This window comes from Salmo trutta, chromosome 19, assembly GCF_901001165.1.
Source record: "Salmo trutta chromosome 19, fSalTru1.1, whole genome shotgun sequence".
Taxonomy (NCBI): domain Eukaryota; kingdom Metazoa; phylum Chordata; class Actinopteri; order Salmoniformes; family Salmonidae; genus Salmo; species Salmo trutta.
In genome coordinates, this window is record NC_042975.1 from 38754816 (window position 1) to 38777267 (window position 22452).

Here is a 22452-nt window from a genome sequence, read left to right on the forward strand (position 1 = left end):
TGTAAAATGTTTACTCAGTTTTGTTTATAAATTCAGTTGAATTGAAGCAACAGCTACTAGTCTCCTGTATGCACAGGTCCAATAATATCCACTTCCATTTCATGTGCATATCACTTGTGGTAGCTGTAATCAGCCAGCTCCATCCCCTACTAGCCCTCAAAGGCGCTGCATGGTCAATCTGCATCTGCATTGGCAATGCAGCATTTACAGTGATACGGCCTCTGCAGAAGTCAGGGAATTCATACTTTTTGCACTTCACAGAGCAGTGCAGCGCTGTTGTGAAGAAGTAGTCAAGGAAGTGAGTTTGTTTATACTTGACCTCCCGCCCCCACCTACCATCAACCAATCACATCAATGCTGAGCCCTCTGCGTTTTTACAAAAGCTGGGCGGGGCACGGCGATGTGGTACGGAGCTCAATTTGGCCTCTGCATGCCTTTGGAGGCTTCGTATTTGCGTCACACCGTCCATACAGCGCCTCCGACCACATTTTCGGATCAAGCATACATTTGCTTTCATTCACCTGCTTCTCTGTCTGCTCTTCACGAGCATCCATCTACACACTTTTTTCAGGACCCTGTCTTTCAAAGATAATTCGTAAAAATCCAAATGACTTCACAGATCTTAATTGTGAAAGGTTTTAACATTGTTTCCCATGCTTGTTCAATGAACCATAAATAATTTATGAACATGCACCTGTGGAACGGTTGTTAAGACACTAACAGCTTACAGACGGTAGGCAATTAAGGTCACAGTTATGAAAACTTAGTAGAAAGGCCTCATGTGAAAGTGCCTTAGGCATGCTGCAAGGAGGCATGAGGACTGCAGATGTGGCCAGGGAAATAAATTGCAATGTCCATACTGTGAGACGCCTAAGACAGCGCTACAGCTGATCGTCCTCGCAGTGGCAGACCACGTATCACCACCTGCACAGGATCGGTACATCCGAACATCACACCTGCGGGACAGGTACAGGATGGCAACAACAACTGCCCAAGTTACACCAGGAGAGCACAATACCTCCATCAGTGCTCAGACTGTCCGCAATAGGCTGAGAGAGGCTGGACTGAGGGATTGTAGGCCTGTTGTAAGGCAGGTCCTCACCAGACATCACCGGCAACAATGTCACCTATGGGCACAAACCCACCGTCGCTGGACCAGACAGGACTGGCAAAAAGTGCTCTTCACAGTTTTGTCTCACCAGGGATGATGGTCGGATTCATGTTTATTATCGAAAGGAATGAGCGTTACACCGAGGCCTGTACTCTGGAGCGGGATCGATTTGGAGGTGGAGGGTCCGTCATGGTCTGGGGCGGTGTGTCACAGCATCATCGGACTGAGCTTGTTGTCATTGCAGGCAATCTCAACGCTGTGCGTTACAGGGAAGACATCCTACCTCATGTGGTACCCTTCCTGCAGGCTCATCAACGTTAAGAAAAATCCCCCCCCCCCTTCACAAAATTATAATCACAGTGCAGTTAATACAAAACTACCACTAACAGATCGATCATTATCATAAAGAGAAAAAAAGACAAATATCTAACAATGCTATAACATTAGTTGGAAATATGCATCTTTATTTTGTATTACTTGCCACGCATATCAAGCGCTCAGTACGTCGTCAAGTAGAAAAAAATTGCTGAGAAAGGCAAGCGAAAGCAGCGAACAGCCTGCTCTGCCCCGAGTCAGTACAACTTCGAGTCTGCTGCGCAGCTGCAAGCTGTCAAACTATAGTAAATAAGAGACAAGAATGGCTGGGAATTGCCAGGGACTTCATGATACAATATGACAATACTTATATGCCGATACGATATGCACTGCGATTCTATATGTATTGCAATTCGATACTGATATTTTATTGCAATTTGTGGTTCCAAACATATTGCTCACTATGTCTGTTGCAGAGAGACAAGGGAGAACATGTGGAAAGTTGTCAGGGAAATAAAAGTTCTGAAAATGTTGGCCCACTATTCAATATGAAGATGAGAACAAGCTATAGGATGAAAAATTATGGAGTTTTGGCGCAGGTACAGCCGAGTAGCGCTAGCTACCTACAGTAGCAAAAAAACAAGAAAAAAGAGATATAATAGTTAAGAAATATTGCGATATGAAACTCAATTCCCCGATCACTAGAGACAAGCTACACACCGTTACGTATGATTGGCACTGCACAGATTAGTGAGCCAGCAAAAACTCTATCCCTGTGTTTATCAGTGAAGCGAGCTAGCAGCAGCCAGGCAACAACAAGCTAAAATCAACTGATGAAAATCACTGTCGGCCGATATACTTGCATATATTTTGTGCAGTAGAGAGCTGTCATTATGTTTTTATAAAACTTTTTCCACTATCTATCCGAGTACGCATCTGTTCGCCCAGTTCCTGTATTTCATAGCGAGTGAGTCATGCACAAGACCAGTCACGGTAGACAAATATGGAATATTCCCACAAGCCGGGTTGTGACAAAAACTCACTCATTCTTATGTTTAATAAATGTATCGTATAGTGTGTGTGGCAGGCTTACAATGACGGCGAAAAACAACATTTGAGAGTGCGCTGACACTGGTGCTAGAGGGGGTATGCAGCTTGAGGTTGAATGTTTGAAGGGGTACCGGACTATAAAAAGTGTAGGAATCACTGGTTTACAGTATACTGAAATGATCTAATTGTATATACTCATTAAGTATGTAGTATACAGTATGTTAGTATGGGTATTCGAACACAGCTCTGGTCTTTCTTTTCTGCACTTAACTGGACAGTAATCAAGAAGGGACAAGTTCAGAGCCTGTACAACTAGTAAAGTTGATTTGTGTTAAAAACGTATTTTAATAAAAGACATATCCCTCCCCATCTTCACAACAACTTTGTCAATATACAGTTGAAGTCAGAAGGTTACATACACCTTAGCCAAATACATTTACTCCGTTTTTCACAATTCCTAACATTTAATCCTAGTAAAAATTCCCTGGCTTAGGTCAGTTAGGATCACCACTTTATTTTAAGAATGTGAAATGTCAGAATAATAGTAGAGAGATTTCAGCTTTTATTTATTTCATCACATTCCCAGTGGGTCAGAAATTTACATACACTCAATTAGTATTTGGTAGCATTGCTTTAAATTGTTTAACTTTGGTAAAACGTTTTGGGTTGCCTTTCACAAGCACTTGGGTGACGTTTGGCCCATTCCTCCTGACAGAGCTGGTGTAACTGAGTCAGGTTTGTAGGCCTCCTTGCTCGCACATGCTTTTTCAGTTCTGCCCACAAATGTTCTATAGGATTGAGGTCAGGGCTTTGTGATGGCCACTCCAATACCTTGACTTTGTTGTCTGTAATGGAAATTATATGATTAAAGGTTTGACTAAATGATTTCACCCTGAAAAGGTATAACCGAGTGATTATAAGATGAATGTACTAATGTGTGTGTCGGAAAAGTTGAAGCTTAATGATTTAGCAATGTAAGCAAGACATTCAAGGGAAAAGGGGAACTGTTACCAGACAGCAGTCAACTTGTGACCACTGTGAAACTGATAACAGGAAGAAGGTCTCCCCACCCAGGGAGGGGAGAAACCTTTAGGCTTGCAGTAGATTATGTAACATGGGGCAGGATATGATAAGCAATGTATGAGATGGAGAAGACTTGTAAATAAGCATTGACAGTGTTAAAGAAGAGGGGCATTTGTAAGGGGTATGACATATGGTATGACAAATGTCAGGTATAAAAGGCTGTGTACATTGTATGATTTTCAGAGCTCTCGTAAATAAACATTCTGACCAATTGTAGGCTGGCTCTCCGTCTGCTTCATTCAACCAGAATCTTACACCCTCTGGGGGGCAGACTGAGTAGTTTCATTGAAGTTCGGTTTATGAACATTGGGAACAGAATTCCCATGACATTGTCCTTAAGCCATTTTGCCACAACTTTGGAAGTATGCTTAGGGTCATTGTCCATTTGGAAGACCCATTTGCGAACAAGTTTTAACTTCCTGACTGATGTCTTGAGATGTTGCTTCAATATATCCACATAATTTTCCTGCCTCATGATGCTATCTATTTTGTGAAGTGCACCAGTCCTTCCAGCAGCAAAGCACCCCCACAACATGATGCTGCCACCCCCGTGCTTCACGGTTGGGATGGTGTTCTTCGGCTTGCAAGCATCCTCCTTTTTCCTCCAAACATAACGATGGTCATTATGGCCAAACAGTTCTAATTTTCTTTCATCAGACCAGAGGACATTTCTCCAAAACTACGATGTTTGTAGCAATGTGCAGTTGCAAACCGTAGCCTGGCTTTTTTACGGCGGTTTTGGAGCAGTGGCTTTTTCCTTGCGAGTGGCCTTTCAGGTTATGTCGATATAGGACTCGTTTTACTGTGGATATAGATACTTTGTATCTGTTTCCTCCAGCATCTTCACAAGGTCCATTGCTGCTGTTCTGGGATTGATTTGCACTTTTCGCACCAAAGTACGTTCATCTCTAGGAGACAGAATGCATCTCCTTCCTGAGCGGTATGACGGCTGCGTGGTCCCATGGTGTTTATACTTGCGTACTATTGTTTGTACAGCTGAATGTGGTACCTTCAGGCATTTGGAAATTGCTCCCAAGGATGAACCAGACTTGTGGAGGTCTCCAAATTTTTTTCTGAGGTCTCGGCTGATTTCTTTGGATTTTCCCATGATGTCAAGCAAAGAGGCACTGAGTTAGAAGGTAGGCCTCCAATTGACTCAGATTATGTCAATTAGCCTATCAGAAGCTTCTAAAGCCATGACATTTTCTGGAATTTTCCAAGCTGTTTAAAGGCACAGTCAACTTAGTGTATGTAAACTTCTGACCCACTGGAATTGTGATGCAGTGAATTATAAGGGAAATAATCTGTCTGTAAACAATTGTTGGAAAAATTACTTCTGTCATGCACAAAGTAGATGTCCTAACCGACTTGCCAAAACTATAGTTTAAGAAATTTGTGGAGTTGTTGAAAAACGAGTTTTAATGACTCCAACCTAAGTGTATGTAAACTTCCGACTTCAACTGTATATTGCCCATGATAACGGACCATCCAATGTTATAACTATTTTAAGTTATAATATTAGAATTATCGACAGTGAGAATTAATGGTGCTAGTCAAGGAACAACTGAGGCCTGGACAAACTGACTTTTAAATAAATAATAATCTCTGCTAAAGCCCAACACAGGGGGGTGGGAAGGAGTGGAAAAGGTGGTTTCTAGGTGGCAGGGCGGGATGGAGAAATGTTGGATGGGCGGGGTTAGGGGAGTACGCTCACATTTGTATTATTTTCCTTGACATACTAAATGTTCTGTAAATATGATCATAATGATCAATACTTTGTGTTTATGTACCTTTAAAACTTTTTTTTTCTCCCTTTTGGAGAGGCAGCCCAGAGGTGAATACAAACTAAATATGAAATTATAGTCAAAGAATCATAAAACACACAGTAAAACTTGTATATGCCATGTGTTCCCAGTTTGAAACACCCATACTTGCATATGATCCTGAAAGTCATGCATAATAACCATAAACACATCTGGACTGTACTTGAACATTTACCTTATCTCCCCGTTTCACGGTCCGGACTTGCAGCTGGCCAATGGCTTTCTTGGCCTCTGCCTTGAGCTGTTTCTGTTGGAGTAGAGAGAAGAACGTGTTCAGTGTTTAAATTACATTAATCTGCTTCCTCTGACAATTGGAGACATCTGGTTTTCAGGAACAGTGTCTTCAACCTACCTTTGCCCTGAAAACCGGATGTGGGGACTCTGCTCAGCTGTTTCTTTACGCCTGCTACGTTAGGTTAAGCAACAGACAAATAAAAAATAAATAAAAATAACTATTTAAAAATGTCTAGAATGCAACACCAACACAGCCAACATTTTGCGGCAACAATTAAATGTTAATTTCCTGTAATGTGACCATACATGATTGAAATAGGAGTGAGCAGGAGAACAGTAAGAGATGAGGTCACGTTAGAGACCTTTATTCCATTTGAACATGGGTGATCTGGGAGGAGAGCGTTTATTAAAGCAGTCCTACTGTGTGCCATTAAGCCTCTGCTCTAAAACCATGTATTGGAAACATTACATCAGCTTTTATATAGGACAGAAAAACATCAGATTTACGTACACCAGGGGCTTAAGTATTAGGCATAATCATGAGGGACAGAGACCAGTTCAATTCTATATAATTTCGGATATACCGCATACACAAATAAAGACTGTTTATGCTGCTTATGCAGCCTCCCCATGGCAACAAGACAAAATAATGTGCACAAAGGCACATAGGAAGAATCAACATTATGAAAGGGATTTAAGATACATAGTATGAGGGATCACAGGGACACATTAGCATTAAGGATTCTCTGGAAAATATCATGGAGATATTTTCTGTGATATATACATAGAACTTCAGTGGCGAAAGGGCCACTGGCACACTGGAGAAGTGTGCTCTTCACGGATGAATCCCGGTTTCAACTGTACCGGGCAGATGTCAGAGTGTGCATGGCACCGTGTGGGCGAGCAGTTTACTGATGTCAACGTTGTGAACAGAGTGCCCCATTGTGGTGGTGGGGTTATGGTATGGGCATGCATAAGCTACGGACAACAAACACAATTTCATTTTATCAATGGCAATTTGAATTCACAGAGATACCGTGATGAGATCCTGAATGCCCATTGTCATTCCATTCATCCGCCGCCATCACCTCATGTTTCAGCATGCTAATGCATGGCCATGTCTCAAGGATCCGTACACAATTCCTGGAACCTGAAATTGTCCCAGTTCTTTAAGGCCTGCATAATTACCAGACATAGCATGTTTGGGATGCTATGGATCGATGTGTACGACAGCGTGATCCAGTTCAGACCAATGTCGCACAGCTATTGAAGAGTGGGATAACATTCCACAGCCTGATCAACTCTATGCGAAGGAGATTTTTCACACTGCATACGGGTCACACCAGATACTGACTGGTTTTCTGATCCACGCCCCTATTTTTTTTTTTTTAAGGCATCTGTGACCAACAGATGCAAATCTGTATTGCCAGTCATGTGAAATCAACAGATTTTATTTATTTAAACTAGGCAAGTCAGTTAAGAACAAATTCTTATTTAGAAGGACGACCTACAAGAAGGCAAAAGGCCTCCTGCGGGGACGGGGGCTGGGATAAAACACTACATAGAGACCTAAGACAACAATTACGGCCTAATGAATTTATTTCAATTGTTCTTCATAATCCTGAAAGGAGTAGATAGAGTGAATATTGTTACATGTTCACTTGTATATTTTAGAGAGGCATGTTGCTGTCATTCTAGCTCACAGGGCGAACATGGAGCTTGTTTTGCATACGATTACAGCCTGAACAATGGTGCCCTCTGAGCGTAAGGTCCTAGCTCAGTGGGCGAAGTCAGATCTGCTCTAACTCCTCAGCTACCCACTTCTCTGTATCAGACTATTTACCCAGTCTCTCTGCAGAAAGCCTTAGAGAACCAGCCACATTTGAACAGAGGCTGCCTTAGACCACCGGGTGCTTTTGGACAAGGAAAAAGTGGTACACTGTTTATAAGTTAGGGTATGCAAGACCGTTTGAAATCAGTCAGTCTTCAAGGTCACCCCCTATTTGCAGGAGTAATAAACTGTGAGAACATTATTGTAAACTTGCAAATCATGGGCCTGTCCATGTGAATGGTTTTAACTGGCATAACAGAACCAATCAATCAGATGAAAAGGAAACCCTGTTTGCGCAGCAGAAGTTTCTACAGAAACGCTCCCTTGAGTGAAACTAAGCATTCTGCCCATAGTAAACACTTCACCATATAGGCCTGACAGTTCAGGGCAATTCCAAGGTAACAACATTACACCTTTTAAAACGTACGCTAAACAAAAAACATTGATTTACAGTGGCATGTACTCATGGATGCCAAGGGAAGCCAAGCTTCCCCAAAAAAATGTACCAAGAAACATAAACTAATGTATCTTACGTCTCTGATGTATATTAGTGTTTTCCTTCATTTTGCAGAAGGCCAAATGCATCTCACCAGCGAAAGCATCCGAGCAAGCGAAACAGTACACCTCTTTCTCAGTGTGTGCAACTCATCTACCTGATGCTGTCTGGACAAAAACAATGACCTTGTTGCCAACCATAGCATTCAATGCAAGGGAAATCAGCAAGCATTTTGCCTCCCTTGATAAAATATAAAAAATAAATAGTCAATCAGCGTTGAGCTACATTGAGTGAACAACTGTGAATGGTGAATGGTCCTAGTGTCAAGGAAAGCCCGTTTAGATTTGGCTTCACACAAATCACATCACATCTAAAGGAGATCGTCCGGAAAAAAACTTGAATTGCTGCATCTCGTTGTGTCATTGTCTTCCGGTGGCTAGGTAGCTAGCCTAAAATCAGCCGGAGATAGGGATTTGGAATTCTCCGTACTGGCCAATGACTATAACGGCGATTCTGATCCAACCATTAATTCATACATTGTTGTGCCCCTGGCCTGAGAGGATATAAGTTCAATATGTAGCTAGATGTAGAAGGCTAATGTTAACTAGCTAATGTTGCCCATGAATGTTAGTTAGGCGAGCAAGCTCACTCATGGACTAACTATGCGCAATAATATTTTTTAACATGATTTTTATGACAACCTGATCTCTGTACCCTACACATACAGATAATTGTAAAGGTCCCTCAGTTGAGCAGTGAATTTCAAACACAGATTCAACCAAAGAGCAGGGTGGTTTTCCAATGCCTCACAAAAGGACATCTATTGGTGGATGTGAAAATAAAATAAAGAGCAGACATCGAATATCCCTCTGAGCATAGAGAAGTTATTAATTACACACCCAAGTCAGTTGCCGGAGAGGAAAGACACCGCTCAGGGATTTCACCATGAGACCAATGGTTACTTTAAAACAGTTAGAGTTTATGCCTGTGAAAGCAAAAACTGAGGGAGGATCAACAACATTGTAGTTACTCACAATACTAACCTAAATGACAGAGTGAAAAGGAAGCCTGTACACAATAAAAATATTCCAAAACATACACTATCGTTCAAGTTAGGGGTCACTAAGAAATGGACTTGTTTTCCATGAAAACATACATGAAATTAGTTGCAAAATGAAAAGGAAATATAGTCAAGACATTGACAAGGTTATAAATAATGATTTTTAATTGAAATAATAATTGTGTCCTTCAAACTTTGCTTTCATCAAAGAATTCTCCATTTGCAGCAATTACAGCCTTGCAGACCTTTGGCATTCCATTTGTCAATTTGTTGAGGTAATCTGAAGATATTCCACCCCATGCTTTCTGACGCACCTCCCACAAGTTGGATTGGCTTGATGGACACTTCTTACATACCATACAGTCAAGCTGCTCCCACAACAGCTCAAAAGGGTTGAGCTCCGGTGACTGTGCTGGCCACTCCATTATAGACAGAATACCAGCTGACTGATTCTTCCCAAAACAGTTCTTGCAGCGTTTGAAGCTGTGCTTTGGGTCATTGTCCTGTTGTAGGAGGAAATTGGCTCCCAATAAGCACCGTCCACAGGGTATGGCATGGCATCGCAAAATGTGATAGCCTTCCTTCAAGATACCTTTTACCCTGAACAAATCTCCCACTTCACCACCAAAGCACCCCCCGACTATCACATTGCCTCCACCATGCATGACAGACGATGTCAAGCACTCCTCCAGCATCTTTTCTGCATCTCTCGAATGTTCTTCTTTGTGATCTGAACACCTCAAAACGTATTCTTCTGTCCGTAAGACTTTTTTCCATATCTTCCTCCGTCCAGTGTGAGTTCTTTTGCCCATCCTAATCTTTTATTTTTATTGGCCAGTCAGATATGACTTTTTCTTTGCAACTCTGCCTAGAAGGCCAGCATCCCGAAGTCGCCTCTTCACTGTTGACATTGAGACTGGTGTTTTGCGGGTACTATTTAATGAAGCTGCCAGTTGAGCACTTGTGAGGCATCCATTTCTCAAACTAGAGACACTCAAAAGTACTTGTTCTCTTGCTCAGTTGTGCCCAGGGGCCTCCCACTCCTCTTTCTATTCTGGTTAGAGCCAGTTTGCGCCGTTCTGTGAAGGGAGGAGTACGAGATCGTCAGTATCTTGGCAATTTCTTACACGGAATAGCCTTCATTTCTCAGAAAAAGAATAGACTGACGGGGGCCTCCCAAGGTCTAAGGCACTGCATCGCAGTGCTAGCGGTGCCACTACAGATTCTGGGTTCGAGTCCAGGCTCTGTCGCAGCCGGCCACGACCGAGAGACCCATGGGGCGGCACACAATTGGCCCAGCGTCATCCGGGTTAAGGAGGGTTTGGCCAGCAGGGATGTCCTTGACCCATCACACACTAGCGACTCCTGTGACGGGCCGGGCGGAGTGCACGCTGACACGGTCACCATGTGTACGATGTTTCCTCCGACACATTGGTGCAGCTGGCTCCCGTGTTAAGTGGGCATTGTGTCAAGAAGCAGTACGGCTTGGTTGGGTTGTGTTTCAGAGGACGCACGGCTCTCAACCTTCGCCTCTCCCAAGTCCGTATAGGAGTTGCAGCGATGAGATAAAACTAACTACCAATTGGATACCACGAAATTGGGGAGAAAAGGGGTAAATAAATAAATATACATAAAAAGACTAATATCTTTCTTCTGAAACTCAGTTTCTGTAAGACAGACTGTAATCGAAACCACAAATGCTGATGCTCCAAATACTCAACTAGTCTAAAGGAGGCCAGTTTTATTGCTTCTTTAATCAGCACAAGTTTTCAGCTGTGCTAACATAATTGCAAAAGGGTTTTCTAATGATCAATAAGCCTTTTAAAATTAAAAACTTGGATTAGCTAACAACATGCCATTGGAACACAGGAGTGATGGTTGCTGATAAAATGGACCTATGTAGATATTAAAAAAAAAAAAATATATATATATATATATATATATATATATATTATTTTTTTTTAAATCTGCCGTTTCCAGCTACAATCGTCATCTACAACAATGTCTACACTATTTCTGATCAATCTGATGTTATTTTAAATGGACAATAATATATTTTCTTTCAAAAACAAGACATTTCTAAGTAACGGGTGTACATCCTGTTTGAAACAAGGCACTAAAGTAACAAAGCAATTAACACGTTATATTCAGGACAAAAAGTTATTTGGGGCAAATACAATACATTACTGAGTACCCCTCTCCATATTTTCAAGCATAGTGGTGGCTGCATCATGTTATGGGTATGCATGCAATCGTTAAGGACTGGAGTTTATCCAGGATAAAGAGAGAAACAGAACAGAGCTAAGCATCGGCAAAATCCCAGAAAACCTGGTTCAGTCTGCTTTCCACCAGACACTGGGAGATAAATTCACCTTTCAGCAGGACAATACCCTAAAACACAAGGCCAAATCTACACTGGAGTTGCTTACCAAGAAGAAAGTGAATGTTCCTGTGGCCGAGTTACAGTTGACCTAAATCCACTTGAAAATATATGGCAAAACCTGAAAATAGTTGTCTAGCAATGCTCAACAACCAATTTGACAGCTTTAAGAATTTTGAAAAGAAATGGGCAAATGTTGCACAATCCAGGTTTAGAAAGCTCTTAGAGACTTACCCAGGAAGACTCACTGCTGTAAATGTAATCACTGACAAAGGTGCTTCTACAAAGTATTGACTCTGGTGTGTGAAAACTTATGCAAATGAGATATTTAACATTTTAGTGAATTTTTAATTCAATAAATTTTTTAAAAAAAGTTTACATTTTGTCATTATGGGGTGTAGATCGCTGAGCACTAACAAAATGCTGTAACAAAAATGGTCCTCGATCTTGACTAGTTTGCAGGACCCTGCTGCGGAAAAACATCCCCACAACATGATGCTGCCACCACCACGCTTCACCATAGGGATGGTGCCAGGTTTCCTCCTGACGTGACGCTTACCATTCAGTCCAAAGAGTTAATTCTTGGTTTCGTCAGACCAGAGAATCTTGTTTCTCATGATCAGAGTCCTTTAGGTGACTTTTGGCAAACTCCAAGTGGGCTGTCATGTACCTTTTAGTGAGGAGTGTCTGGCCACTCTACCATATAGGCCTGATTGGTGGAGTGCTGCAGAGATAGTTGTCCTTCTGGAAGGTTCTTCCATCTCCACAGAGGAACTCTAGAGCTCTGACAGAGGGCCATCGGGTTCCAGGTCACTTCCGTGATCAAGGCCCTTCTCCCCCGATTGCTCAGTTTGGACAGCTCTAGGAAGAGTCTTGGTGGTTCCAAACTTCTTCCATTTAAAAATGGAGGCCACTATCTTCTTGGGGACCTTCAGTGCTGCAGAAATGTTTTGTCTCAGAGCTCTACGGACAATTCCCTCGACCTCATGGCTTGGTTTTGCCCTGACATTGCACTGTCAACTGTGGGATCTTATATAGACAGGTGTGTGCCTTTCCAAATCATGTCCAATCAATTGAATTTACCAGAGGTGGACTCCAATCAAGTTGTAGAAACATCTGATCAAGAATGATCAATGAAAAACAGGATGCACCTGAGTTCAATTTCAAGTCTCATAGCAAAGGGTCTGAATACTTATGTAAATCAGGTATTTCAGTTTATTTTCAATAAATATTAAAAAATAAAACCTTTTTGCTTTGTCATTATAGGGTAGTGTGTAGATTATTCTAAAATGTATTTAAAAAATAAGACTAACGTAACAAAATGTGGAAAAAGGGGTCTGAACTTTTTGAATGCACTGCATGTCTGCTTTGATGGCAGGTTTGAAACCTGTTATCAAAACAGCTATTGAGGGGGTAGTGGACCAACATTTTAATTGGGATGGCTTTGAGAGTGGAATCTAATTCTGCTCGCTTCGTAGCCGTGCGTGTGGTTAATTAATAAAGCCACAGTGCAAGTCACTAACAGTGGTTTTAACGGCCAAGGTAAGAAAGAAACGAGGAAAGAGCAGTGAGAATCTATCCCCAGGTGCAGAGCGTCAGAGCATTGTTTTAAATGTGGGGTCGTCGGTCATTGGAAGAGTGAGTGTAGCGGGGCAAGGGAGCTCGAAATAAACAGAATTTACGACAGGGAAAAGTACTACAATTAAGCAGGGTAACAAGGGCAGAATCAAAAGCGATATGACTACTACCCATGTCTCTGACCATAGGACCAGTAACAATACCCGAATACTGTTACATTGCGATGGGTGTGGAACCAATTTTGGGGTTGGAAGAATCTATGTGAAATGCCAGTGGAATGGATTATAAAACAACTCATGGTGTAATCATACAGGAACTCAAGTCCTTCTGCTCACCAGACCTAGAATTCCTTGCAATAAAATGCCGGCCATTTTACCTACCAACAGAATTCTCGTCAGTTATAGTCACAGCTGTGTACATTCCCCCTCAAGCAGACACCAAGACGGCCATCAAGAAACTTCACTGGACTATATGCAAACTGGAAGCCATATATTCTGAGGCTCCATTTATTGTAGCTGGGGATTTTAACAAAGCAAATTTGAGAACAAGGCTACCTATATTCTACCAGCATATTGATTGCGCTACGTGTACGGGCAATATCCTCGACCACTGCTACAATAAAGATGTTGTACCCACTGTGACTATTAAAACCTACCCTGGCGGCATTTGAGCAAAACTGAAAGCACGAGCCACTGCATTTAACCATGGAAAGAAGTCTGGGAATATGACTGAATATAAACAGTGTAGTTATTCCTCTCTGCAAGGCAATCTAAATCCCAGTACAGGGACAAGATGGAGTCGCAATTCAACAGCTCAGACATGAGACGTATGTGGCAGGGTCTACAGGAAATCACGGATTACAAAAGAAAACCATTCACGTCACAGACCCCATTGTCACACTTCCAGACAAACTAAACACCTTTGCCCGCTTTGAGGATAATACTTTGCCACCGTCGCGGCCCGCTAACAAGGACTGCGCCCCCCCTTCTCCGTGGCTGACGTGAGGAAAACATTTAAACGTGTTAACCCTCGCAAGGCTGATGGCCCAGAGAATCCCTAGCCGCGTCCTCAAAGCATGCGCAGACGAACTGGCGGGTGTGTTTATGGACATATTCAGTTGCTCCCTATCCCAGTCTGTTGTCCCCACATGCTTCAAGATGGCTACCATTGTTCCTGTACCCAAAGGAGCAAAGGTAACTGAACTAAATTACTACCGCCCCGTAGCACTCACTTCTGTCATCATGAAGTGCTTTGAGAGACTAGTCAAGGATCATATCACCACCTTAGCGGCCACCCTAGACCCACTTCAGTTTGTATACCGCCCCAACAGGTCCACAGACGACGCAATCACCATCACACTGCCGTATCCCATCTGGACAAAAGGAATACCTAAAGTGGTTCCTCCTTTAAAAGTTGCGTCACGGCACACCTTGCGTGCTGCCGCAGCATTCTGTGGCAAGTCATTTAATTCTCTGACATTTTTTCTGTTACTGTTATTGCTAGTTTGACCACCAGAGGGCATCTTTGAGAAGCATTTGATAGTATTCCGTATTGGCATTACCAGAGAATTTAAAACTATTTTTGTAGTAACATAGTATATGGGAATGATAACAAAAGTTGGCTTAATTAATTTGATTCATATTATGGTGTTTCTATTCAGAGAAAAACAAAACCCTCACAAGGAACCCAAACCGGCTGCGCGCGTGCATACATTTATTTTGTCCCCACACACCAAACGCGATCACGACACGCAGGTTAAAATATCAAAAACAAACTCTGAACCAATTATATTAATTTGGGGACAGGTCGAAAAGCATTAAACATTTGTGGCAATTTAGCTAGTTAGCTTGCACTTGCTAGCTAATTTGTCCTATTTAGCTAGCTTGCTGATGCTAGCTAATTTGTCCTGGGATATAAACATTGAGTTGTTATTTTACCTGAAATACACAAGGTCCTCTACTCTGCAAATTAATCCACACATAAAACGGTCAACCGAATCATTTCTAGTCATCTCTCTTCCTTCCAGGACTTTTCTTCTCTTGACTTTATATTGCAATTGGAAACTTTCATAAATTAGGTGCATTACCGTCACCACGTGGGTATAACCAATGAGGAGATGGCACATGGGTACCTGCTTCTATAAACCAATGAGGAGATGGGAGAGGCAGGACTTGCAGCGCAATCTGCGTCAGAAATAGAACTGATTTCTATTTTAGCCCTTGGCAACGCAGACGCTCGTTGGCGCACGGGAGCAGTGTGGGTGCAATAATTGAATAACATAGATTTCTACATTTATTTTGCAACGCTCTCGCACGCGGTGTGGTCAGCCTGTCAGGGTTTCCGTTAAGATGGAATGGAAAATATGGCGATGTACAACATGACGGTCAGGAGTAGGCTACAGGATTCTAAATTGTTTGCCTTCATTAGACAACTTTGTTCCAATATTTCTGTAAATCAATTATATTTATTCCCATAGTAATTTGTTATGGATCCATAACTAAATCAACACCTACACTTTGAAAGAGTATTTTTTATCATTACTTTATTAACGAAATGTGTTTGTTTATTAGGCTACTGTGCAGTCTACAGTACACACTGTAATAAACATGGGAAAGTGCCTAATTCCTTACATAAGGGAGAGCAGGTCATGTCTGTACTATAGAATGCAGGAGACACGGGAGACCGGGGTTCAAATCCCCATTGGGGAGGAAGGAGTAGGCTGTCCTTGTAAATAGGAATTTGTTCTTAACTGATTCCATATGTGTTATTTCATAGTTGTGATATCTTCACTATTATTCTACAATGTAGAAAGTAGTAAAATGATAGAAATCCTGGAATGAGTAGGTGTCCAAACTTGTGACTGGTACTTGCTGGAACGGAAAATGACGGTCGGCAGTACAGTATTAGGCTATTTACAAGGAAGGAGTAGGCTGTCCCTGTAAATAAGAATTTGTTCATAACTGACTTGCCTAGTTAAATAAAGGTTACACTAAGAGCATAACATTTCTGCACCCTAATTTTTTTATTCTTGTCTAACCAATACCCAAATGGAGATTAAGTGAAATAAACAGCCACGTTTGAATGTCCTTTTCTCTCGTTATTTTATTTACGAAAGCATGAAGATGTTGATGAAGAAACACTGTACTGCTGTTTTGAGTTAGAAATGTAACACTTTAGAGTACTTAAAGCATCGAATACATTGCAAGTTGAGGGATTTTCACAACAGTAGCCAGGTTCTAAAAAGTATTTTGTCCTGCTAATAGGAAACATTTGCATGATGGGCTACACCTGCTACAGTTGATGTCTTCACTATTATTCTACAATGTAGAAAATAGTAAAAATATAGAAAAATCCTTGAATAGGTATGTGTGTCCAAACTTTTGACTGGTACTTGCTGAATTAATTTGATTAATATTATGGTGTTCCTACTCCATGAAAAACGAAAAACCCTCTGGGTTTCTGTTAGGATGGAACAGAAAACATGGCGCTGTACAACGTGATGTCCGACAGTACTGGGCTATTTAGCTAAAGAATCCCTGTTTCGTGCTTGTCTCAGAGCAGCTTCTAACTTCAATATGCTTTTTAAATAAATAAGAACTACACAATTTAACAGTATATCTAAAAATATTTTTGTCAATGTGACTCTCCACCAATAATTACATTTAGAGGATTGGAGGACTCTATATTTAAATCTAAGGGTCATTTTCCATTATGATCTGTGAGAATATCTAAGGGGATTTTATATCATTGTAATTAATAACAAATCGCTTTGTTTAAAAAGTAAAGATATTTTGGAAATGTCGTTTTCATTTAACCTAGAGTGAGCGAGAAAAAGGCAATTCTTGAACATGGGGTGAGACATTCTCACTAATTTGTAAATAAAGCCAGTTATTTAGGAAGGTTTCTCCAGAAATAAATCGAACTTTATTATTTAGCCGACATCACTTGCTTATATTCAGTCAACACATATCTTAAGAATATCATGGAATATTTTAACATTTTCGTTTCTCCATGCTCATCTCAGAGCAGCACGAAACGGTGCTGAAATAGACAGCCACAGCGGGAAGGCTATGTATTCTGTGCCCACTCGTGGTATCCCTCTTTGTTTACATATCCTTGGAATAGCAGAACAGCATAACAGTCCGGGCGGCCCTTGCTGTGCCTGGTGAGCAGTTGGTCAAGTTCTGTTGTCAGAAGAGGAATGGAAATGTCAAGGTGAAGCAAAAACCTGACGAACCCGCCACGTCCTGTATGTTGACTGCCTGTTGGAGGTGGAGTTCCAGAGCTCACCTAGGTGTGCCTAGCATGGATTGTGATGCCATCTTGTTCCTTTTCAATGCGTGAGTAAGTCAATGACTATTCAAGCCATTGACTCACAGATGAATGAAGATGATGAGCGATCGGCAAAGGCAATCTAATCTGCGGGCATCACGGCTCGGTTAGAAATGTTATATATATACATACACCGCTCAAAAAAATAAAGGGAACACTAAAATAAAACATCCTAGATCTGAATGAATGAAATAATCTTATTAAATACTTTTACTTGAGTTTGATACATCTGGTATTGGATATGGCTGGAGAATTTTTTATTTTATTTTTTAAACTGTAATTTAGCAAGTTTTCGGAAGTCACCAAAAAAAAATGCACAATCGTTTGCCTCTATATTAACTAACATTTTTTATTTTGCTTGACTCGCTATGACATTATAACTACATAAATTTGCTTCCCCGTAATGTTTAGTCAGCCATCTTTGCTGAAGTCACCAGGGACGGGTGGCCCGCGTCAAATTCGTCATTGGAACCACTCGATATGATTGGAAATATAAAAACCTTGGGACCCAAATGCATTAGGAGTGCTCTAACTCCCCCTTGTGATGGTCTGGATCAATGAAGCCGTGAAGCTGGGTACCTCTAAATCCCGCTGTGTAAGCTCAGCATTCAACACCATAGTACCCTCCAAGCTCATCATCAAGCTGGAGGCCCTGGGTCTCAACCTCACCTTGCACAATTGGGTCCTGGACTTTGACGGGTAGGAAACATCTCCACTTCGCTGACCATCAACACTGGGGCCCCACAAGGGTGCGTGCTCAGCCCCCTCCTGTACTCCCTGTTCACCCACGACTGCGTGGCCTTGCACACCTCCAACTCAATCAAGTTTGCAGACGACACAACAGTAGTGGGCTTGATTACCAACAACGACGAGACAGCCTACAGGGAGGTGAGGGCACTCGGAGTGTGGTGTCAGGAAAACAACCTCTCACTCAACGTCATCAAAACAAAGGAGATGATCGTGGACTTCAGGAAACAGCAGAGGGAGCACCCCCCCATCCACATCGATGGGACAGCAGTGGAGAAGATGGAAAGTTAAGTTCCTCGCCGTACACATCACTGACAAACTGAAATGGTCCAGCCACACAGACAGTGTGGTGAAGCCTGGTACGGCAACTGCACCGCCCTCAACCGCAAGGCTCTCCAGAGGATGATGCGGTCTGCACAACGCATCACCGGGTGCAAACTACCTGCCCTCCAGGACACCTACAGCACCCGATGTCACAGGAAGGCCAAAAAGATCAAGGACATCAACCACTGCCTGTTCACACCACTACCATCCAGAAGGCGAGGTCAGTACAGGTGCAAAGCTGGGACCGAGAGACTGAAAAACAGCTTCTATCTCAAGGCCATCAGACTGCTAAACAGCAATCACTAACTCAGAGAGGCTGCTGCCTACATTGAGACCCAATCACTGGCCACTTTAAATAAATGAATCATTCGTCAGTCACTTTATACAACACCACTCTAAATAATGGCACTTTAATAATGTTTACATATCTTACATTACATGTATATAATGCATTTCATACATCGCTTGGCCATCGCTCATCCATATACTTTACATGTACATATTCTCATTCACCCTTTTAGATGTGTGTATTAGGTCGTTGTTGGGGATTTCTTAGATTACTTGTTAGATATTACTGCACTGTCGGAACTAGACGCACAAGAATTGCGCTACACTCGCATTAACATCTGCTAACTATGTGTATGTGACGAATAAAAATTGTTTTGAAAAGGTAACATGTTAGAATTGGCACGCCCAAACACTCCTTGCAAGCTCAGAAAACCTTGGGGAGTTTTACTCTAGTCTGACATTTGATTTAGTCTTATTCTGAAATAGATTTCCAGAATTGACAAAAGAGAGGAAGGGTCACGAGAAATTAGACTGGAGTTAATATTGTGAGTAATTGTTCGTAGACATTGGAAAAAGTAATTGTGTCAGGCGCCAGCATTGGGGATGCCAAAACTAAAATTACCTTACAAAAAAGAAATCATGAGCATGAAGGGCATTGTACAAAAATAAAAATAAAAAATAAATAAGAGTCCAGTCAAGTACGGTGGTAAATCGTTAGTCTCGGCAGCAAGAGGAACGCCATGTCTAATGATAGAACAGGATAGATAGTGTACAGAGAGGTTGGGATGGGTTAAAACACAAACGATTAATGAATGGAGGGAGAACAGTGGACTTCCAGTGAACTGAAGTTACCATGTTTTGTTTGTCGTTAACGCGACCTGTCATTAACATGCCACAGTGTAAGACAAGGATAAACGAGGGCAGTAATGAGAAAAGTTAATACCTGTAATATAAGTAGTACATACTTTCTATATATGGTTACCTGCATGTAAATGTACATTCTAACCATGTTGGTGTGTGCGCTAAGTTGGTCTTGAATTTGAGTGATTGACAGTCGTTAGTGCTCCAGAGTCTAAATTTGGGTTGGATAATTTAACAATTGTTTAAATGATAAAATCGGGAAGGGAGAGAAAGAGAGCGCGCTGCCCCTAAGCTGTGAGGAGAGGGTGCACTGCTCGAATCTTTTCACATCCTCCAAGAGGGAGGATATTAGAGAACCCACTAGATGGTAGCTTGGGCTAATCATGATGGAGACATTGATAGTAGGGGTTGTGTTGTACCATGTCATCAGAATCCTAATGTAAAAGCATACCAATACATATGGCTTTCTGGAAAATACAATTAATTACGTACAAGGCTCATAGGCTGTGTCCTGCTTTGACACCCGAGGATGAAGGAGACTGGCATGGAGACTAGCATATCATTGGCATAGAACATAACAGATGGACGGTTCTAGCCCCAATCTCATTCGCGTCAAGGGTGGTGTGAAATTATTTAAAAAAATATTTTCTCTCTTCAAGTCAATATGTTTTATAGGTGTCTTGGAACATGAGTGATCATTGTTCCAGATGAGGGATTGTTGGAAATTGACTTGAGCATGTTCTAGTATGTTTATAACTATATAAAAGTGGACAAGCAGTGACTAATGTGTTATGGGTTAAATGGAATGATTTATGTGCAAACGTATGTAGCCAGAGCCTAAGTACATACAGGGCATGTGTTTGGGACAGAATGTCTGCATAAGGGTGTACGTTACAGTCTGGCAGGACCGATATCACTATATTCTATGGAGTCCCAAAAACCAAGGTGTTAATGTTACAGGGAATTGGGAGAGCGGAAAATAATGTGACTGGGGCGTAGATCTGTGGCATCTTTTAGTGAGAAGTTCAACGAAGGTACAACTTGAAAGACTAGACACAGATCCCTGTATACAGGAGGCCACATCACAGGAAGGGAAGTTCACAGGAAGGGAAGTTCGAGGGACGATAACAGGAAAGTTATCAGAAGGTGGCTGCTCATCAACCGTTGGGACCCAAAGTTTACACTGTAACAAGGGTGTGCACAAAGGGGTGGGGTGTAGATCAGCCTTGGGATGAGCGATGTCTACCTAACCTTAGCACAGGAAAGTATTATCCACAGGTACCTACTGTAACAGAACATAGGATTTAATTGGAGATGTTGGTGGCTAGAAAACCAAGTATGAATTGGGAGACAGGTAGGGAGTATCTGAAAGAATCAGTCTTTGAGCTATCAGTGAACCACAAAAGCAATAGGAGATCAGGAGAGTCAATGCAATAGCTATTATCACGGTAGTAGTTGTCACGCCCTGACCAGGGGAACTCTGCTATTTTGGTCAGGGTGTGGTATTTCTATGGTTTATTTTCTATGTTTTGTTATAGCCTTTCTTTGTGGTTTATTTCTATGTTGGGCTCGGGGGTGATTTCAAATCAGACAGCTGTCGCTAGTTATGTCTGATTGGGAATCACATTTAAGTTCCTTTCCCCCCACGATGTTTGTGGGTTGTTGTCTCTTTGATTTTGAGCAGCTAACGTTTCGGTATTTTCTTGATTTTTGTGTACGTGTTTATTTCGGTGTAAAAGAATAAACATGTGTTCGCTCCCAGCTGCGTTTTGGTCCGCTTCCTCGTCACCAGACGCCGAACGTTACAGAACAACCCACCGAACCAGGACCAAGCAGCGGGAGGATAAGGAGCGCGAGAGATGGGCTCGCGAGGGGAAGGAGTTCTGGACCTGGGAGGAGATCATGTCGGGGAAAGGACCCTGGCGGAAGGATTCCCAGGTCGAGGAGGTGATGCCAGCCGGTGGAAGGAGTCGCAGGCGGTGGTCGAGGAGGCCCGGAAGACACCCCCAAGAATTTTTTTGGGGGGGGCTAATGGGGTGGTCCGGAAGGGCAGAGGAAGAGCCCAGACCACTGCTCTCGTGGGGGATAACGGCGAAGGAGGAGGCAGAGATGTGGCAGGTCCTGGAGGACCTGCGTAGGGACAGCGTGGAGGAAGAGCCTTGGGTGGCAGAGGTGCGCACGGTACCGCCAGTGCGCCTGCACAGCCCAGTGCGCTCTGTGCCAGCGCCCCACATTTGCCGGGCTAGGGGGAGTGTTCAGCGAGGACGTGTTGTGCCGGCTCAGCGCTCCTGGCCTCCGGTGCCCCTTCTCGGTCCGATGTATCCTGCGCCGAGGACGCGCACTGCGTCTCCGGTACGGCTGCACAGCCCAGTGCGTTCTGTGCCAGCGCTCCACACTTGCCAGGCTAAGGTGGGCGTTGAGCCAGAACGGGTGATGTCAGCTGTGCACTCCAGACCTCCAGTGCGCCTCCTCGGTCCAGGATATCCGGCGCCGCTTATGCGCACTGTGTCGCCGGTGTGCGGTCACGGTCCAGCACGTCCTGTGCCAGCACCTCGCCCTTGCCCGGCGAATGTGGTGCGTGTCCACAGTCCAGTCCGGCCCATCCTTGCTCCCCGCACCAGGTTAGTGGTGCGTGTCCCCAGTCCTGTCTGGCCCATCCCTGCTCCCCGCACCAAGTTAGTGGTGCGTGTCCACAGTCCTGTCCGGCCCATCCCTGCTCCCCGCACCAAGCCAGTGGTGCGTGTCCCCATTCCAGTCCGGCCCGTCCCTGCTCCCCGCACCAAGCCAGTGGTGCGTGTCCCCAGTCCAGTCCGGCCCGTCCCTGCTCCCCGCACCAGGTTAGTGGTGCGTGTCCCCAGTCCTGTCCGGCCCATTCCTGCTCCCCGCACCAGGTTAGTGGTGCGTGTCCACAGTCCTGTCCAGCCCATCCCGGCTCCCCG

General features: G+C 43.0%; 1 protein-coding gene across 1 annotated transcript in view; it reads right to left on the reverse strand.

Moving 5' to 3' along the window:
• The window catches only part of LOC115154555 (E3 ubiquitin-protein ligase RNF128), a 54333-nt gene that overhangs the window by 7289 nt on the left and 24592 nt on the right, over window positions 1-22452 (reverse strand). The window contains exon 3 of the mRNA XM_029700874.1: window positions 5558-5629. Coding sequence (XP_029556734.1) covers window positions 5558-5629 — 72 coding nt within the window. The remainder of the gene's footprint in view (window positions 1-5557; window positions 5630-22452) is intronic.